Source organism: Sinohyriopsis cumingii, unplaced genomic scaffold (assembly GCF_028554795.1).
Source record: "Sinohyriopsis cumingii isolate HCF-2022 unplaced genomic scaffold, ASM2855479v2 utg000127l, whole genome shotgun sequence".
In the NCBI taxonomy this organism is placed as follows: domain Eukaryota; kingdom Metazoa; phylum Mollusca; class Bivalvia; order Unionida; family Unionidae; genus Sinohyriopsis; species Sinohyriopsis cumingii.
In genome coordinates, this window is record NW_028315871.1 from 2,253,233 (window position 1) to 2,275,358 (window position 22,126).

The 22,126-nt window shown below is 34.5% G+C and overlaps 1 protein-coding gene and 1 pseudogene across 1 annotated transcript in view; both read right to left on the minus strand.

Moving 5' to 3' along the window:
- LOC149774841 (hemicentin-1-like) overlaps positions 1-22,126 on the minus strand; it is a 75,055-nt gene that overhangs the window by 37,701 nt on the left and 15,228 nt on the right. Inside the window, exons 3-6 of the mRNA XM_089944657.1 lie at positions 20,988-21,296; positions 14,924-15,196; positions 4,411-4,683; positions 1,327-1,599 (exon numbers count right to left, since the gene is read on the minus strand). Of these exons, the coding sequence (XP_089800783.1) occupies positions 1,327-1,599; positions 4,411-4,683; positions 14,924-15,196; positions 20,988-21,296 (1,128 nt within the window). The remainder of the gene's footprint in view (positions 1-1,326; positions 1,600-4,410; positions 4,684-14,923; positions 15,197-20,987; positions 21,297-22,126) is intronic.
- Positions 9,368-10,937, minus strand: LOC149774842 (uncharacterized; annotated as a pseudogene).

A 22,126-nucleotide genomic window follows, 5' to 3' on the forward strand; every position in this document is an offset into this window, starting at 1 on the left:
CTAAATGCAATATATCTTGTATCATTACTTCAGGCCTGATTAACTCTGTAGTGCATGCGAGAAATACATTTGTACCATTTTTCACGATCTACAGCATCATCAGTGTACTTGGGTTTCAATACTTTTTCTGTACGATCAAAACTTACCACGACAAACACAGATCATTCCTTCATGTTTTCAATTTTTTTATGAGGGCAATACTCTATTCGGTAAATTTATCGTTCACCTCAGTTCTCTCTCTTGCTTGTTCTGATTCTGGTTCTAGTATAAAGTCCTTTATATCGGATACTTCAGAACGAAGCTCGCCAATACCCTCAAGCAGTTCTTGTGTTTGTGGTAGATAAGTAGCACCAGTTACTTCACGTGGAAGTTCTCATAAAATCATTTTTGTTTTTTTTAGTTCTTTCTGCTATTTTTCCAGTTGCTTCAGCGGTTTGCTCCAAACATGAGAAGAATACCAAAAGTAGCTTTCGTAACCAGTTAAATAATTGTTCTGCACCTTCTGTGAATTCCACCTGAGACTCCTGGTGCTCTTGTAATATTTGTTTGACAGAATCATGAACTGAAAGATATTTTTTAATTGCGTCTAGTCGTTGTCGAACTAGTTTACTTGTGCGAGAAATCGTGGTTTGGGTTATTATTTGATATTATTAATGATTTAACTACACAAGCTGACCATTACATTTTTTTACACACATACGATGACACACATACACACACACGATGACAACCCCAGTAAATATATTTGACATACAAAAAATAACCTGGTTAAAGGTCTTGATAACGCTAGTATTTTTTCACCAGTCATAGGAAACTTTATTTCGGTCTGAAACTCTGGTCTATTTACCCTCCCTACTGCTAAGAGTCAGGGTGGTCAAGTCAAGGGGTCACAGAACATCGTTGTCATTAAAGATATATAGACATCAAGATGAAACTGCTGACTTTCCTCTTAGTAGAGTAGGCGCTCATAATGTCTTTGAAGAGCTAAACATTAACTTACAAAGCACAGTAATATCAAGCTAAGTTAAAGGAAATATCCACATACAATTCAACATGTTTCTGAAAAACATCTATCCCATGTGATATATGTTTGCAACTATTAATTAGACCTTGAGGCTACTGATTGTCTGATTTACTGTCAATGTATAACTAATAGAGTCACACTCCAGAAATGAAATATAATAATTATTTGACTTTTGACTCTGGTAATATGGCAGTCATTTATGATTCTATAGACAAGCTCAAACTACTTTCAAAACTATGCTCCTGAACCATTTTACTATATGAAATGCATGCATTACAACATGGAAATGTGATTCTACTTACATAGAACATTAATCAGCAGTTCCTTGGAATCTGACCCTGTCTGTGGACTACCAGTAGTGGGTACCATGTTGTTTGTGGCTGTACATGTGTGGATTACCGACTTATCCCTGGATATAGCAGAGTAGTAGAGTCTGGACCCATTTACTTTGTCCTCACCTGCGGGGTTCCATGTCATCTGGGGTGGTGGATTTCCGTCTGCTCTACACACCACCACCAGTGGTTGACCTTCTATTACTACTACTGGCAATGTGAAGTTATTCACAATTGGGGAATCTGGAGAAAAAAATATGCCAGCTCTATGAGTATGAAAACACCAAAATGATATGATAGTTCTCAGAAGAGGGAATCAATTATAATTTTATTGATTAGCTTTGATCAAATATTGGTTATTGAGAGACTTCCTATTAAGTTAAAATAAATTACACAAAACTGTAAAATATGGCAGCTTGCAAAGTCATTGTCAGAGTGGACAAGATTTAATTGTGTTTAATTACCAATTTATTTGCTTCAATTGGCAAAACATCTAAAGCTTCATGTGTTTTAATTAATGTACACATTTATCATTCAGTAACAATTTACTAGCTATTACACTCTGTGACTTATTTCATGCATTGTAATTGTGATGGAATAATGAGATGAAATAACATTCTTGTATTAGATGTATTTGTGAACTGTTAAACTGGGAGGATATTATTAACTGACATGTTCTGTTGACAGATGACTTTAAAGTATACAAAGTCACCAACTGTGTTTATCCATGATACAATGAATATGCGTGTTCATGATGTTTGCTGCATTAGTTTGATGTTTGATGATCACATTAGTCATGAAATTAGATATTTGATTCATATTCACCACTATCTCAGTAACACATGCCTGGACAACTCGCAAACTCACTTATAATGTGGGGCACATGTGGATTCTATTTTATTTAGAATATGCCAAAAGTGATTCTAACTTGTACGGGTAAAATGATTCATCGATATATTGATACGTTTGCTATAATGGTACACATATCAATACACAGGGTGGAAAATCGGTACAAAACAATACTTATTATATGCAAATTATTTTATTCTTCACCAGCTGTCAGAAATTGTACTGGTCATTTGCCTCGTTATTTGTTATTCTTTAAATTTAGATTTCATCTGAGACAGCTGTTGCAGACACATTTTAGTTAAATGAAAAATACATGACAACACTCACTCACCATCCACAAATTAACACCAAGTGACATTGTTCATGATTTTGCCTGTCCCCCCCACTCCCCCTATTATATGGTAATTATTTTACTGTAACAGTTTCAGGAATCGGGAGCATAATGATCTCTCTGTCATATTTTCTGACAGACAAAATAAAATGAAACAATAGCTTTTGATGAAATTTGACCTGGAACACTCAATCTGCATTGCTAGTCACTTGACATAAATTGTTGTTAAACTAAATTTGATTGGCATATTGTGCTCTGGGGTAATTATTATGTTGTAATTTTGAACTTGCGTAAAGGACTTTTTACAAATGCTTGTGTAAAACATGGGCTACCTCGAGAAAACAAACTGGTTTTTCCCAGCATGATTCATCTTCAGATGAGAATTTTGAATGGCAAATACTGTCTTATGATAGTTATGATGACAATAATTTTTAAAGTTATGAAGTACTGAAACCCAAAATGGTCTTAAATAAGAGTCCTACAAACAATATAGCCATGTGGGGTTAAGATACACTAATAAACAGGAATGAAATTAAGATGTAAACTTCAGATATTTTGGTCAACATACCTGTCAGGTTGCTAAAATGAGTCAAGCATCTGATCAGATGACCAGCCTTATATCACCTAAAATGTTGATTACAAATGACTGATAATTAACAGGTAGTCGGTTTGAAAGTATTTATGTTGTCTTTTCATGAATCAGAATGGAATATAAATAGGAGATAGGTATATTTCTGTATGTAATCTGGATACTGGAAATACAACCAATAAACCACACAAAAGGGGAACCCTACCACTGACTGACCTTCTAAAGATGGATAGGCCGTCAAACTAATATGTATATCAATAATATATTGTATTGTAGGCTGTGTATCATGACTGTTATCAACACTAATTTGTTAAGTGTGAAGAAAATCACAGTCCAAATTGGTAAATGAAACTGATGTATTGCTCATTTGACCATTGAACCAACATCATAAAATTCTCAACTTTTAATAAATGCTATATTAGGTTGCATTTTCTTTAGCAACAAAAGTCCCAGGACACTATTAATAAAAATACTGGATACAATTTTGATCAGCGACAATGTTGCTAATGCCTACCAATGGCAACAATTTAAGAAGTAAATAGCAATAGAATAAGTTTTGTCAAATTAAATGTGTATTCTGGTCATATATTTAATTCAGTATCATAAAGGTAATTTGCCCTCTAAAATATCTACTGTTACAGATTCATCCTATGGCATTTCTGTAAGAATTCAACTGACTGACAAACGTGTTTTGAACTATGATCTAAAAATTGACCTGCTTTGTATTACTTCATTAATGTCTTTTGCAATAAATCAAATAAAGGGACTGGACATAATAAATTTTTAAAAAAAAATGGCATACAAAATCCTACCTCCCTAAGAGACAGCACAGTTGTGCTTTCAGTTTCAATGATTTCAACTGATAACTCAAACAATATTATAAATATTATTGTGCAAGTAACAATTAAACTACCCTAAATTATTCTAGTCATTAATAAATTTGATTCAAAATCAAAAGCCAATCGACCTAAAGGGGCATCTGGTGAATACTAATCATTATGGAGAAGTGATTTGATTGTGGTGAACGTAAAATTTCTGCTCAGGGATGATGAGCAAAAATTTCACTATTACTTCACAATCCAAATTCTTCATTGCAATGCACTCTTTCTCAGAAAAACATCTTAAAATATATTATCACTTTCTCTTAAATCATGTTCACAGTATTGAGGTCACCAGGCAAAGTGTTTTAGTCCACAGAGACAGACATAAATTAACATACTTGTCAACATGTAAAAAGCATCTAGAAACAAGTGTTAGAAAAAATTATCCATATCATTCCACTTACAAAGCACATCCATGATAAGTTCCTTGGAATCTGACCCTGGCTGTTGACTACCAGTAGTGGGTACCACATTATTTGTAGCTGTACATGTGTGGACAATTGCCTTATCCCTGGATATAGCAGAGTAGTACAGCCTGGACTTGTTCACTTTATCCTCGCCTACTGGGTTCCATGTCAGCTCGGGTAATGGGTTTCCATCTGCACTACACACCACCACCAGTGGTTGACCTTGTATTACTTTTACTGGAGATGTGAAGTTGTTAACAACTGGTGAATCTAGAGAAAAGAAATGATATGTTGCAGAATTTGATGCTATACAATTAATGTTGCATTGCGAACTTTTCAAAATATTTAAAAATTATTGAAACATTTTAAACCACAGATTAGTGGCAATGATTTTGTGCTATAAAATGATCACCAGAAAACCAGTTTATTTTATATCAGATACCACTAAAGTTCAGATGATTAATTCCAGTTGGCCACCACTTCTGTTAAACAAAATGAACAAAAACAAGAGCAAATTCTGAATTTATGCATCTAATATGACCCAGTAGCCAGACTGAATATGCACACTTGTTCAATTTTAACTATAATTGTACTGCATGGGACTGGCCATTTAATTTATGGGACTAAACTGTTCTTTCCACATGAGATATTTTTTGTTGTTTCATTCATCGCAAGATACTTTTATTTCAAATAAGAAAAGTAATGGCATGGTGTTCTTTTTATAACACAAATCTCAAGTTTAAATCGTACCCCTATAATCCTGTGATTTGATGTCAGAAGAAATAGCACAAGCAAGATGCTACTGAGAACTCATCAGTTCTGGATCAGGCCCACTCCCCCCCCCCCACTAAACAAACATAAGCAAAAACATACAGTCACCTGTCACTTTAAATTTGACTATCATTTTATTCGTGCACATGTTTATTGAGTGTATGCACACTTAAAATAAACATACACATCAACTTTTTCTTTAGTGCCCCAGTTTAAAACCTGCCTAGAATCTGTTCAAAAGGTCAAATCTGGTGACATACCTTGCATTTCTAATGTTATCAATGATGTCATCAATTCTTGGCAATGGAAATGAATCTGTTTTAGTCAGACTGTTCACTTTTCTGTATTTAATGCACATCCAGAAAGTATTATCTGGTTTCATAACTAGTATACGTGGTGAACTCCAGTCACTTTTACTTAGTTCTATGAAATCCTTCTCCAGCAAATACTGAATTTCTTTTTAAAACATTCATGTTTGAGAGGGTTCATCCAGTACAGATTTTGTTTAACACCGGAAGCAATGATGAAAACATCAAAGTAGATTTTATTTGTTCATGTAGGAACATCTGAAAACAAGTGCTCATATTCATATAACAGCTGTTTTAGTTCAGTCTTTCCTTGTTGCTTCAGATGTGAAAATTACTGGACCAGATTATTCATTATTTCTGAATTGTGAAGACTGATTATTCCAAAGTCTCATCTGCTTGCATTCCATCACATAAATCCTCACTGTGTGGGACAGGTACAACTAAATTAATTACATGATTAACCTGGCTATCAACATACTCCTTTACTTTAATATATTTATATGACAAAGTTATTTTTGTTTTTACCTCCCAGGAGTATTTATGACATATTTTAAATGACTTGCATTTGCATTATCTTATTTTTCTCTCTGCTGCTGTCTTTCTCATTCTTCCCTCTCTCTTTGCATCTGCATCACTGATATCTAAACAGAACCTGTCTTAACCGAACCCTTTTAGCTGTAATTCCATTTTCAAAACATTCTAAACCCTCCTGGATAGGATTCAAAAGAAATTTCTCTACTCTAGAGGATACAACAAATGCTTGTTGGTTTCAACACAGATGTCTAAAATGTGAATTAATATATGGGACTTTTAAAATTTAATAGCTAGATGAATTTAAATTTCAAAAGAAATTTTTACAAAAATTCTTTAAAGAAATTTATATCTCATAGACAAGCATCCAATTTTCTGCTATAAGTCTATTAACTTCAAATAAGTAACGGAAAAGAGTGAAAAGAGACAAACTGTAAAATTCAACAAATAATTTATTTCCCTAGAAAACAAAGAGAAAATGGAAGTGAAGAACTCACAATAATGCAAATTAAATCCCAAAACAATCCTAGAATTACAGACACAACATCCTAATAAAAATTCTTAATAAACTTTAGGAGAAATCCAAATTAAATCCAATGCTGAAAGTGTTGATGCGCATTTGGTGCCTTGTATCGTGGTGTTGTACTAACATTATGTTGTGGAAACATAGTAATATTCTCCCAGTTTTTAATTCACAAAAAATCTCAGTGAATATATATGTCAAAGAATATTATTTCTTAATGAGCACTCTGTACTTCCAGATAAACAAAATCACTCAATTAAATAATTTGAAAGAAAAAAATTCCAGTCCAATTGATCTTCTAGACACAAAAATAATGCAAATTGATTCTGCTAGATCTTAAAGCACAACTTAATAATGTTTCCAGTGACAAGATTGTAAAGTCCTCTACTTGACATCAGGTCACAAATAGCGTTTTCCAAACATCACTAGAGATGAAACAATTATTCGATATATCGATGCATGGATACTTTTGCTAAAACAATGCACATGTTGTATAAACAACACAGCATGAACAGCATCTTATAAGTAAAGAGTTAATGTTTACAAAATAAAATGTTAGTTATAATTAGAAGGTCTGTTACTAAAATTATAATATATAACCTGGGCTATGTCAAGAACACCAGGTAATTTGTAAGGGAATTCTAATAACCTGGACCCAGACCCAAACAAACATAATAATTTCAATTAATAATGATCTTGCTATTAAACCAATACACAAAGAGAATAGTTTAGTTATGTAATAGTTGTTTACCGAATTTTACAAAAAAAATCAGCAATTCAGGTCGAGTTAAAAATAAACTTGATTCTGGATAAGGCTAAGACCAATGTACAATGTTAAATACACAGGGCTGCCACAAATTTTAGAAAAAGATTTAAGACCTTTTCCAGACCTTTCCTTGACCAAAAAACAAAAATTTCCAGAAGATATAATGGGACAAGTTTATTGACCTACATTGCTGACATGATGCTTTAGTCCTAAGTCTGGATGGCCCTATCCATCTATCTTTCTTCCAGCTACATTCTGTTAGAGTTCTAATGAAATAAAAATCTTTAAAAGATGTCTAGCTGTATACGCATTAATCTGTTAATTTTTCTGATCTTAATCTGTTCCAGCGTATGAATATCGTTCTATGCTGAGACACACCTGATGATGGGGCATATGCATAGCTAGTTTAGCCAGCTGGAACAAATTTGGAAACTGTCCCTTATGTTTATTATGTACATTTTTCACTGCTCTTAGGTAATGTTCAACATAAGATTTGTCACTAACATAACCTATACTTATGTTTCACTTTTTCAAATCACTTATTGTAATAGTCGTTCCTCTACCTGTGAGCAAAGTAACAAATAAAATATCCATGCAATACATTAAAACACTCCTCAAGAATAAGACTAAGTTAATCCTTGTTTGTAAATCCAGAGTTTTTTTGTGTGTGCTAACAATCGCCAAATAGTTCAGAAGTTTATACCTCTTATGCTGGTGATCAAATTAAAATTAACATATCTAGTGTTTGAAAGTTATGAATTTGTTATGTGGTGTGCCGATTTTGGTCAAAAGGTTGACATATATTTGCAGTGTAATAAATTTTTGAGCTTTCACAATGATGTTCATATAAGTTCTGATTACATGTGTGACCCTCCCAGTTCAAAGTTCAATTTCAGTAAAGATGCATCAGCTAAAATTCTTTTTAACATTTCTCTAGCTTCAACAATTTGATGTAATTCATAGTTTTAAAATAAACTGCCATCATTATCATTAGCCAGTAGGCCTATTTGCCAAAATGAATCGTCTAATATGAACCTTGCTAGGATTTGGCCTTTAGGATTGTCTAAGTAGCCCGTATTTGAACCCACAGGTGCTTGACACGAGCTTGATGTTGAGAAAAAAACCTACAATAATCTGAAGGAAAAAATCATACAAACATCTAGCTTGCGTCGAGCACCTGTGATTGAAACATGCATTTGTAAAACTTCCTCGATGCATGGTTCGAACTACGAAAGAATGTCTTGTCCAAGACTCAATGTGATAATTAAACTTAGTGAAGGGAATGAGTGTTAATGACATCATGTGACAAGGAACATCTAAAATTTCATCGCCTGACTTGTTCCAGAATTCCAGACTCGCGGAGGTACCCTGATTACAATAGCATGTAGCCCGGAATGCTGTATTATCGTGGTACATAATGTTGTTATCGGTATATGTTAAAAATGTTTTGTTGTTACTACATGGTTACATTTTGTAAAGTTTCTGTGACTTTCCCTCTATCTATTCCTATACAAATTTTATGTCAATCGAAGCCCGTAAATGTACATAAAATCAAATATAGTTGATGACCCAGATTCAATTACCATGGGGGAACAGCTCTATATTATCATGGTGTTTACATAACTTGGGTGGTAGCTTGCACGTATTATAATAAACGTAAATTTTGAAAGTACCTATAAGAATGCATGTCCACACTTGCATTGGCTGAATATTCTACATAAATAAAAGGATTTATTGATTAAATGGAATACACAAATGTAATTAAACTTGAAATCCATTAATAAAAATGCAATAAATTGTTTAAAAAAATTAAATATCTATGAATTTTAAAGGCAGTGTGGGCAAAGAAATGAACTATGTCGCTTAACAACTGATGTTGCACAACAAAATGAAAGGTGTGTCCAATGTTGGCAATTGTCACATTGTGCCCATTTAACAATCACAAGATTAACACAACCCCTAAGTGCAGGTGGCTGATGCTTTTGACATACATGATAATTTGAAGATTCAACCTCTGATACAGATAGGCTGCCTTGAAATATGCTTTCATCATCATTATCTACATAATATGCAAAGGGACCGGGCTGAGGAGAAGGGACTGTAATCATAGGTGATGTTTTCGAAATTACTTTGGCTGTAGTACAAGATTTCTTTGAGAAAATAGGTACTATTACTACTATTCTGATATTCATTATTTCTGTACTTGCTGACTTCACAGTTGAGACAGATGATTTCCTGACAATGAAACTTGTGGAATTGTCTAGAACAATTGGTGCTTCTTGTAAGGTTTTGAATGATGTTGACATTCTTCTTTGGTAGGCTACCAGTAAGGAACGGTGTAACAAATCTTTTGTGTGGCTTTTGGACAATTTTTATAATTTTTCTCTTCTTAAAGAAATCATGTATGTCTTCATTTTGCTCTGATGTTTTGACATTAATAACAACATCTTTATCATAATCCTGAGTTGCTGCTTGAGAGGTTTCTGTAATTTGTTCTTCACCGTGACTGGCATCATTCTCCACATGGTAAATTGTTGTTGGTGCTAAGTGGGAATCTAAAATTCTCTTATTTGAGAATGGATAAATTCCCGATTTACCAAAAGCAGAAATTACATTTTCAGGAGACATTGCCTTCAAGTAAGGTTTGCAAATAAGTTTTGCAATGTCATATCTTGTTACGTGTTGTCCTGGGTTCTTCTGCAGAAATAGATGACATTCACTGTTGTACATTGATTTGAAGGGTCCAAAAATGCCAATGTCTAGAGGCTGGGTGATATGGTTTGTATGAGGTGACAGTACAAAAAGAATGACATTGTTTTTATTCGCCCAGTCTAGAAGTGTTAAAAGATATATGTGATTTATGACCATCATACAATATGAGGGTGAGCTGTGAGTTATTTCCATCAGCTGTTCCACTATGCTTTGCAAAGTGTTTAGTGATGTAATTATGAAATATGGTTGAGTTTGACCAACCACTATCTGACATCTCACCAACAGATCCTGGCAGTGCACCTTCTAACAACTGAGTATTCCACTTCTTCCCAGGGAAGACAAAGTATGGTGGGATGTGGTTTCCAAGCGCATTGCCACATCAAGTGATGGTTACATTTTTGTGATCTTGTTGATACCACTGCTTGTACCGGAGTATCCTTGCCACATAGAGGTGAATGCTCAGTATTGATTCCAGTTTCATCAACATTAAATATTTTATCTTTCTCTTGAATTGTTGACTATTATAATAGTGGTTTACTACATCCCTTGAAGCACATTTTGCTTGCATGATAGATAGCTTCTGTGGCTTGGCAAGTTTTAAATCTAGCCACCTGCACATAAACCCATAAAACCAGCAATCATTCAATGGTCGTTCACTTGAATCTTTTTTTCCACAAGACACTGCATAGTTTGCTGCAAGGTACTGCACATTTGCCTTTGTATATCCATATCCGATATCAGCCATATACTTGAGATGATTTACCAGTTGAAGCTCTTGATTATCACTGAAGATTCTCTCTGGACCTGGCTTGGCATCAAGGGATACATGTCCTCTAGTCCTATCTCTCAAGGTTGACTCTGGAACACCAAACTACCTAGCTGCATGATACAGACATGCCTGCAAGAGCTGCATTAAAAGCTCTTTGTAAATGTGTATAATTATACTGTCTCCTTGCTTTCTTCATTTGTTGATTCTGAAAGACAGAAATAATATAGGTTTGTGATGATAATAGGTATATATATATATATATATATATATATATATATATATATATATATATATATATATATATATATATATATATATATTAAGGTATGCATACTAAGGAATGTGTTCTTATTATTATTATTTAAAAAAAACAAATGGAAACAGTTAAGTATTAATAATTTCATATTTATGTATGATGCGCATGATCATCGTTTACGTTTTATCCATTTTGGTCCTTATTGGCTACCATAGAATCTAATTCCATGCGCAGCCTTGATATGGTTTGTACATGACCACCAGTATATAACCTATAATTATTAAAGTGCAGCTGACAAATTTAGTATATTTAGTACTCAAGACTGATGTAGACATTAAAATATCAATAGTACTTTTGTATATAGTGATCCATGAAATTGCATGCACCTTAACAGATAGTGCGTTTCCACATTTTCAAAGTATACTTACCAAAAATGTTAACATTTTGATGAAAGTGTGTTCTAACCGATCTGTGTAACCTCTTTTCTGCAACTGTACCAAGGTGCACAGCCACCAGGCATTGCATGTGCAAAATTACTCTGGAAATCCCATTTGCCGCGATAATATAAAGCCCGCGATAATACACCGTTTGACTATAATGAAAAAATAAAATAAAATAAATAACAACACAAATTAAATATACACAACAATATATATATAAAAATGCAAGTCCTTGTTGTATCTATATCCCACTATTAACAAACATGAGTCACTGAACAATCGCCCTGTTCTTCACTGTTGTATAGGGGGTTTCACAGTTAGTATCTCCCTTTGAAAACACCAGAGGGCATGTCAGTGTAACTCACTTTCGGATAGTTCAGTCAATTAAGATGGCAGATGTAGATCAAGAAAATGTGACAGACTGCTCACATTATGCAAGCAGGATCGATATCTCACTATCTTAGAGGAAACTGTATCAATATTTGATCAATTATTTTTACATCTTTTATTTATTTTCACTAACTTGTGCTGCTCTCTGCTTTCAAATAAATATTATCTGCCCATTTCAGAACTTCATTATCTTTCCATTACTACCTTATGCTCTAGTTTGTATTATTTGACTGTGCAAAAGTGTATCGCTGCGTAAAATGTTCTTGCAATTTATCTCGCTTGAAGAATCATGAACAGATTCAATCATAGCAGTTAATGGAGGTTGAATGACAACGATAATTTTTTTATTATTGATTTAGACTGTTGCTTTTCTATTAATGTTCATTATATTTTTCATGAAATAACTTGACTTTTTTCAAAATGCACAATGTCAACCAAGCTTGAACAGACAGGCGCACGTACGAGTCTCCTTGATGATTATTTTAAATTTATTTCCTTGGCTTTTCTATTATTGCTCATTATATTTTTCATGAAATAACTTGAATTTTTTTCAAAATGCACAAATGTCAACCAGGCGCAAGTATGTTCTCCTTGATGATTAATTTTATTTTCTTGAACAGTTGAAAATTTTAGAGTAATATACAATTTGGAAAAATATCGATGTTAGACACATTATGCATGTATAGGACATTTGTGGCTCTCACCTATCTGTCTGTCTTCTTTCATCTGGTGCATGGGTATGTATATCCTCAAATGAATGCGTGTTCACATACGTATGTTACATAAATATACTTCTGGTTAAAAATGAGTATAAAGTGATGCCAAGTTAGAAAGAGTGACTGATAGATAAAAACAATAAATATGAATATTTGTGAGTATCCATTTATTATTGACTTGTTGAGTATGTTCTTACAAGCAGTTTCTTTTTTAAATCATACTGTTTGCAATTTTACATCCTTTCACGTGGATCAATATTGATTTAAAAGACGAACCAAAGTAATATGACGGAATCTGTGAAATAATTGGATCTTTAAAACTTACATATTTGACACAAAGAAATTAAAACAGAATTAAACTAATTTTAAGAAGGCAGTTTTAGATGAATTTGCTGGTGGCAATCAGAAATGTTGTCTAAAGACCCCAGCAAGTTTGAGAGTTATTACATGTCAGCTTAAGCAAAGAAAAATCATGCTGAATGTTATCGCATGTATCGTCCAATATTTGATGTTTCAAAAGTCAAAAAGAAAATGAAACAACAAAAAAAACACGTCATTGGGCATGTTATTTAATCTGAATATTGTACGATATTTACACCCAAATATGAATAAATATTCTGTCTACATTAATTACACTCATTTATTGTTGTGATAGCTAATGTAATCATTGCTTTAAGTTCCTCAGAATACATTAAAATACTGTGCTCCATTTTTTTATAAAAAAAAAACTTTTCTGGTTTAAAATATTCAGATTACAAATCAGCTGATGTATCGAATTTGTGTTATAATTTCCTTATCAAACTTGTGTTATAACTTTCTTAACACGTGTTATAAATGAACTATTAGCCTTGCGAAAATAACTGAGAAAGAAGGATATACCAACATATGAAAAATGAAAATTTGTTGAGAATGTTTTCGTTAAAGTTATTCAACCAAAAATGAGCAACAAATATTTAAAATTGGCAAGTAGAGTGAAATGTTCCAACAAATGTATTTGAAATTATGGATAATTAATTTATATTAACAGGTATGGACAGTGTATTTAATTAAATTATTTGATATCATTTAAGTATGGAAAGTAAATATTATTTAATCATCTTAAGTATGGACATTGAATCTAATTATTTGATTTGATGTCTATAATTATTCTCATAGTATGAACAAAAGATGTTTGGCATATATAACTGATTCATTGGTTTAACCATACTGATCTGTAGTATAGCTAAGATACCTTCCTTTGTTGACTTTGTTTCGCTAACCAAGTCTAGGACGGTGAACTATCCGGAACTGGAATTTTTTTGTGGACTTGCGCATTGGAGCTAAGGGAGGCAATTTTATGCGTTACGATCAGTAACTCCGTTGCAACCGTGAAACCCCCTATAGTTGTTTACATGATGTATGTACATGTACTGATGCTGACCTAGATTTTAGTCAACCTGAGACAAGTATCATTATGCCAAAGCTATTCATATGGAAATGAAAACATGAATAAATTAATGTTTGGCTAACATCCTTGCAAGATGTCCCACCTTCAATTAACTCGATGACCAGATATCTATAGTTGTCAAATAATTGGAAATTTAATTTGTATTTTATGCTGCAATTGTTAGTGATAGTATGCATAAACTTTTTTCCTGCAAAAAGGAAGCTTTCACAGCACAATACCTGTCCCATTCACTGGAAAATGCAACAACATATCAGATTCCTTTGCTTTATTTCAAGTTTGGTGCCTGGACTTCCTTAGATAAAAGGTGCTTCTTACTGAAGACTACTTGACTTGCTTTGATAAAGGGCATACGTGTTACTGAAAGAGCAGTGAAAAACCAAACTTGCAAGACTAAACAAATGCCCGTTCATTATTGTGGTAGCAAGATCAAAGAGAACAAAGTATGTGTTGGAACTGGGCAGTATGTTGACATAAATGTTTATAAAACAAAGGATTTGGTTAATTTAGGACCTAAGGCTTCTGTCAACATACACATTTATTTTGTATCTCCAGGTCTACATAAGCATGTGCTATGTAAATTTAACTTAATTGTTTGGTAGTTTAAAATTCTCTTTTACTTCATGACATGATATTGTAATGTTACATGGTATGCTTGACTTGACCTTATCCAAAATTGAGTTTATTTCTGCTTGACCTGCTTGACTTCTTTGGATTTTTTAAATTCTCTATGTGTATGAGTGAAAATGAGATAATGTCAGTCTTTTTGTAATGATTACTGTGATATTCACAGGATCAAAATTGTCTAACAACTGTGCTCACAAACCCATTGTACCAGTCATTTGGTATTCAACATATATAAGACAACATTGTAATGTACTTACAAAGCACATCAATGAGAAGTTCCTTGGAATCTGACCCTATCTGTTGACTACCAGTAGTGGGTACCATGTTGTTTGTAGCTGTACATGTGTGGACAACTGCCTTATCCCTGGATATAGCAGAGTAGTACAGCCTGGACTTGTTCACTTTATCCTCACCTGCAGGGTTCCATGTCAGCAAGGGAGATGGGTTTCCATCTGCACTACACACCACTACCAGCGGTTGACCTTGTATTACTTTTACTGGTGATGTGAAGGAGTTCACTATCGGTGAATCTAGAGAAATATAATGATATACATACACACAAACAGTCACAGAAATATTAAATTCCTGGAAGGCTAGAAATAGTTTGGAAATCCACTGCCTGCTGCCTTCAATCACTCATCCCCATTTAGTAAAAATTAGAATATCAATGGATATTGTAAATTATACAACTTTTTTAAAAATAACTTTTAGCATGACCTGATAGCTCATGAAACCACTTTTAATGTTTTGGCAGGTGTGAACCTCTTAGTTTTACCGAAAGGATGCAAAAAGGTTCTTATTATTTTAAACATGATGGATTGTGTACTGTGTGTTAATACATTGAAATCAACATCACAAGATTTGCAAATTTTAATAAATTGTACATTCTACAAGACTTATCTAAATTAACAACGTTTTCTTTTCAATAAATAACACAATCTATGATGAATTATCAATGAAAATATATCTACCTCTGACAATACTTTACCAATCAAACAAGTATTGTCAAATGATATTCATGTTTCAGTTTAAGTGGGCAAATCTAGCCGTCTAAAAAAAATGTCAACTTTGCCTTCATCTGTTAGGATAGCAGCTTTTCCCTGTGATTTTTTAGAGGAACATTGAATGCCTATCCTTTCTGAGATCCTCCCTCACATGATGGCCAAGTTGGTTCCAGTGTTATGTTATATACAGCTCAAGTTAAAATGTAGCCTTCAAGCCATCAGATAGTTGGTGTTGGTATCTTGTTCTCGTTCTAGGGTTTAACACCATTTTCAGCACAAGATAGGCTATACATGGCGTCCAGTATAACTGGTGGAGGAAAAACCCTGGAAAACCCAGGAAAGAACCACTGACCCACGAGGAGCTACTGGCAGGCTTTCCCATGTACCCACGCTAGCTGAGCCTTGGACTCAAACCCACGCAGACAGAGGTAAGATGGCAGTGATCCGGAACAGTGAGCGCTTTAGACCACTCGGCCACTCAGGGACCCTGGTGTTGGCATCAGTTATGTAGCCCAAAAAACTTTTGTACATTTACAGGCATGTGTATTGATAACTGACTGACCATTAACCATTTCCCGGGTAAGTTAGCAACTATTGCTGCCTCATTTTTGCAAGTTATCCTTTGACGATAAAAACATACAAACTTGTGTTTCGGGGGCCCCGAGTGGTCTAAAGCGCTCTCAGTTACGGATCATTGCCATCTCACTTCGGTCTGCGTGGGTTCGAGTCTCCGATTCGGCCGAAGTGGTTATGTGAGAAGGCTAGCCAGTAGCTACTCGTATGTCGGTGGTTCTTTCCGGGTTCTTCCTCCACCATTAATACTGGCCGCCATGTATAGCATATAGTGGGCTGAAAAATGACATCAAACCCTACAACAACAACAACTTGTATTTCAAAATTAAAACTTCTGTAAATAACAATTCAAGTTTTAAGAATAAAATGAGTAACATGAATATTTTAATTGCTACATGTACACTATTTTCTTCAGAAAAAAATCAGTTTATAACCGTAAGTAAACCAGTTATGGGGAACTAATGGCAGATATTGCTGTTCTGGGAAGAACCGTTTTACTAGATTGTCTCTTTTCATAAGCCATTGGGCAAATATAGTTAGGAAAATATACAATTCACTCAAAGCAGAGTCTATAAATTACAATTATGTAGGTCAGAAACACATGGGACAATGCTATGTTGTGGAATTCTCGAGACGCTGTAAGGTCAAGTTAATGTATTCTGAGTTACTCATTTTTGTGAAAATAAGAAGAAGAAAAAAGTAACAGCAAAGCAAATAACATTTAACCAGTGCTTAACATTACACCAAGTATATGGAGAAATAATAAAACCTTGTATTTGCAATCCTATCCATGGATTGTTGTAGCAAAGTTATAAAGTGAATGCTTACATTAAGAAAACCCATCTTTCTAAATACAGATGCACTTGCATGTTGGCTGTTTTGATTCGGTTGATTTACTGACTTTAATTCTTCAGTGTGTTAGCTATGAACAGTTGTGCAAATGAACAGTTATGCAAATGAACAGTTATGCAAGAAATAAATTAGGACGAACAGAATGATCTGAAAGACAATTTATTGTTTATTTGCCCTCATGTACATGATACAAAGGTTGTTTCAAACAAATTATCTTTTCAACTGCTATTATATGGTGAACTTTCAGAAAGTAAAAATAAATATCCTTCGTTAAGGGTATTTCATCAAGCAGTTGCACTAACTTGCAATTACAATAATAATAATAATAATAATAATGAGGACTTTGTATAGTGCCTAATTTTTGGGAAGCTCTAAGCACTTTACAACATTAGACAACACCTGTTGCCTCCAGGTATACATCTTTAAGTCATGATTGGAATTTCGCCTGGGATCAATTAATTCCAATTCATTTTTCAGGTCTTGAATTGCTGCCCTAGAGTGTTGGTGTTTGCCATGTAAAATATTATAAGTATGCAAATATAAGTTTTGAACAGTATTCCAGTCTCTGCACATTATAACTGATGAGTTCTCAAAAAAATCTCATCCTTTAACTTTCTAAGAAAAAGCTAGGATTATCATCATTATAACCATACAAATTCACAAGGGTTATTCTGTTGCCATTAATTGTAATATTTAAAATAATAAATCTCCACTTGACTGTCACACTCATTTTTCACTATTTGAGTGAATACATTTTTACTATATGAGCAAAATACAACTGGTTTTACTATTTCAGTAAAACATATCATTCTTTTGGTGTGAAATCACTGAATTTCTCACACTTTGTCTTTTTACTGTGAAAGGTCATTTATTTATATTTTCATTATTAAGTTCGTGCAGATGATGTTAACTGATCCAATATTTGGATATTAAATATGCACGCAATAATCACAACTCTTTTCTCATTCAAGTCATTTATCATTAAACACTGTAACTGTATTACCATCAAATGTGTTCTGTTGTAAATCCGAAATCCCACCCGGTTATCTTGTTACAAATGGTATAAATGTTACTGTTTATCTAACATAAACTACCTTAATATAGTCAATTCATTCATAATTGTGATCAAAGATAACAAGGAAACCAAGCGATATGAAGCTTGGCTTCACAGATAAGGACCATTGTGGGCAAGCGAGTTTCAAAGAATTCCTGAACTTGCACTCAGAGATCTATTACTTCCAATGAAATCACGGCATCAGTATTGTACAAACTGAACAATACAAAGACTGAGTTTTGACGTTGACAACTGTTTCACAAAATGTGATGTGATTTGGATTTTTTTAATGTAGCTTTAACAATTTTTCAGTCATATCGCTATGATGTCTGCAATGTGGCAGTTTATAGTGATGTCTAGCACTGGGGCATCATGCCGCAGACATGTAGCATGATGTCCCACCCAGTCACATTATCCTGACACCGGGCCGACCAGTCCTAACACTAACCTCTTAATGCTGAGTGCCAAGCGAGGCAGCTGTTAGTACCGTTTTTGTAAGTCTTTGGTATGACTCAGCCGGGGATCGAACCCACGACCTCCCGCATCCGAGGCAGACGCACTAACCACTAGGCCACTGGAGCGGTTGATTCACAAAATAAATGTCGCTAGTGTTTGTAAAAAAAAGTAATCTTGTTTGGTGGTGTATCATCAGTTAGACTAGTTCCCTACTACTGTGACTCCTGACTTGTCAGTATAGCATGAAATACCACTCCAGGAACCAGACTAATCAACAAAACAAAAAGCAGTGATGTAATACACAGATGTTTTTGCGTACACATGATGAATCTTGAAACCAGTTGGAACGATCTTTCATACTGGACATTTTGAAAATAAATGTTATTTATACAGAATAACAAATGTCTTTAGAAAAAGTGTGTCATTAACAATTATTATCGACGTGAATGTAAAACGAGGATTCAGTCACTAAACACCCCAGTTCCCTAACCCCCCAGCCATTTTCTTGAAGTATAGCCTAAGCAGATTTTTTTAATTTTTGGAGGTCCCTCGGTAACTCGCGCCCTCACTTATAGTGCAGTCTATGTTTGTGCAGCCCGTCGTACTTGAGTTATCGAGGGAGAGGTGTTATGCTGTTCCTGTGTTTGTACAATGTCTGTCAAAATAGGAGCAGCCAATGTAAGTAATATTCAACATGATGAATTGAACATTCAGATTAGTTCTTTTTATTATCATTCATTTAATTTTTTTTTAAATACTGTTAATCTGCATATGCTGTTCAGGATGATAATATCCATGGAGATAGACTGAAAGACAATAATAAGCACACACATGTTTGCACAGTTGATTTATGATGATAAAGTATTACCATCTGTACTGGACAGAGGCATTTGTTACTGCTATATTACCTGTTAAGCCCCCATTAAACTTGAAAATTGTATGCCCTCCTCCCAAAATGAAATGGCCAGTCCCAAATCTAAAGGTGTAAATGGCAACCCGGTTACTCAGGTACCCTCCTGTTTATAATTACCCAGGTAATGCAATTAATTATAGGGTACCCATTTAGTTCCTGTAATAAAAAGAGCTTCCAAGTTCAGATCAAACATTATATCTGGCAACATCAGGAACAAGTGAGACACAGAATAACAAGTACTTTTTGAGGCTGATGCATATGACATTGGGATGTCTACTGATCTTATATTTTCAATGTGTGCAACCATCTGGCTATATACATAAAACAGTTTCCTTATTTTCTAGTTATAATAAGTGAGCATGACATGTTTCCAAGAAAACAGAAGAGAAGTGTTTCTTCAATACTAAACCATGTGTCACAGATTCGTTATAGTTTGACACACATAATTAGATAACCAGTCAATATTGAAAAAAAACCATGGCACCATATATTAAGTGAAATGGGATTTACCAATGTGACTCATGGATGTTATAATATGACTAACAAATCTTAGAGGGATTTTGTTTAACGTAGCTTTAACAATTTTTCAGTCATAGCGCTATGATGTCTGCAGTGTGGCAGTTTATAGTGATGTCTAGCACTGGGGCATCATGCTGCAGACATGTAGCATGATGTCCCACCCAGTCACATTATCCTGACACCAGGCCAACCAGTCCTAACACTAACCTCTTAATGCTGAGCACCAAGCGAGGCAGCTGTTAGTACCATTTTTTAAGTCTTTGGTTTTACTCGGCTGGGGATTGAACCCACAACTTCCCACATCCAAGGCTGATGCTCTAACCATTAGGCCAACGGAACGGTTCGTTTGTTAAATTGAAGAACATGTTGCATATGGAAAAGGACATATCATCAGTGCTTTACAAATTTTAAAGGAATCTGACTGTGATGTAATACAGCATTCAGAATTTGTGGACTTGACTTTACGACTTATCACGGGGCCCCGAATGGCTGAGTGGTCTAAAGCGCTCTCCATTACGGATCACTGCGTGGGTTCAAGTCTCAGATTCGGCAAATGTGAGCATGTGAGAAAGCTTGCCCGTAGCTTCTCGTGGGTCGGTGGTTCTTTCCGGGGTTCTTCCTCCACCATTAATACTGGCCGCCATGTATAGCCTATCGTGTGCTGAAAAATGGCATTAAACCCTACAACAACAACGACTTATCAGTGAAAGTTAAAGCTTAAAAGAATAGGCATCTGATTTTCAAGATTATGATTAATTAATTTATTAATTTAAAAGACAGTATTTCAAATCAACTGGCATTAATAATTTTTGGTTTTGTAAATCTTTTGGTAGATCTGGATGGGGTATTTAAAAAATGATCCCAAAAATACATGCCAGTCATAGACCTAAATTTCAAAATTGTAATTTGTCATGCTGTGACAGCACATATATTCCAGCTATTTTACTCACAATGAACAAGAATGGTTACATTCGCTGATAACTTTCCAGTTCCATAACCATTGTAAGCACCACAGACCAGTAGTGATCCATTGTCTCCCTTTACTGCAGCGAACTGAAGATTGCTTGACGTGATATTCTTTGTTCCATATTCCTGTATTCTGCTGTTAACTTGAGGATCTGTAATATTAATTCTATTTTTCATCCAGTAGATGGCAGCACTGGGCCGACAGGGAGATGACTCACATACAAAGGTCTCAGAAATACCTTCAATAACATTAACTACTGTGTTGTTTTCTAGTGTTACATTGCGCACTGGATCTGAAGGAGAAAACAAATGAATAAGATTAATGTGGCATATAGCTGACCTGCTCACAAAGGGAAAAAAGTAAGATCTACTGTCAATTTTGAGGGGATGGTTTGTATCTGATGCTGACAAAAGGATGGAATCCACCTAGCAATAGTACATGTACCTCAGTTGGCAATCCATCTTTCCCATGAAACGTAAAGAGATTTTTGTAATGATAACACATTATTAAAGTGTGCGTTTGAGTATGAAGCCACTGGGTGTTTTTCAAGGCTCTATTCATAAGTTATTTGTTATTTTGTAAAGCTATTCAGTGTTTTACAAGGCTTTGCACACGAGTTATTAGTTATTGTGTGTTTCTCAACGCTTTGTTTGAAGCTAACCCTTATGCATTTAATTACAATGCCTAACTATCCAGTCATTATTTTTACCATGCCTAAGCCCCTCATTGTTAAGCAGCATGTTAAGATATTCCAGATGCATTCATCTTACCCGCTGCCCTTTTTGAAATTCCAATAACAGACCATATGACCCGAACTATAAAACATCTGCATTGGTCAAACGGGCCGTAGTTATTTCATCATAGACCTCTGCTAGTGCAATCTGTGCAATACAAACGCAGGAACTGTGTTTAAGTAGATTGGGCATTTTTAATTGTTTATCCATACAATGGGTACTGCATAATATTGATCTCTTTGCTTCTAGACTGAATGCTCAGTTAGATAATTTTCTTGGATACCAGATCCTAGGGCTTACCATACAAATCCTTTCTCAATGTCCTGGTTAGATCAAGCTCCGTTATTTCGGCACCATAATTGGGAAGCACATTCTCCCACTGAATCAG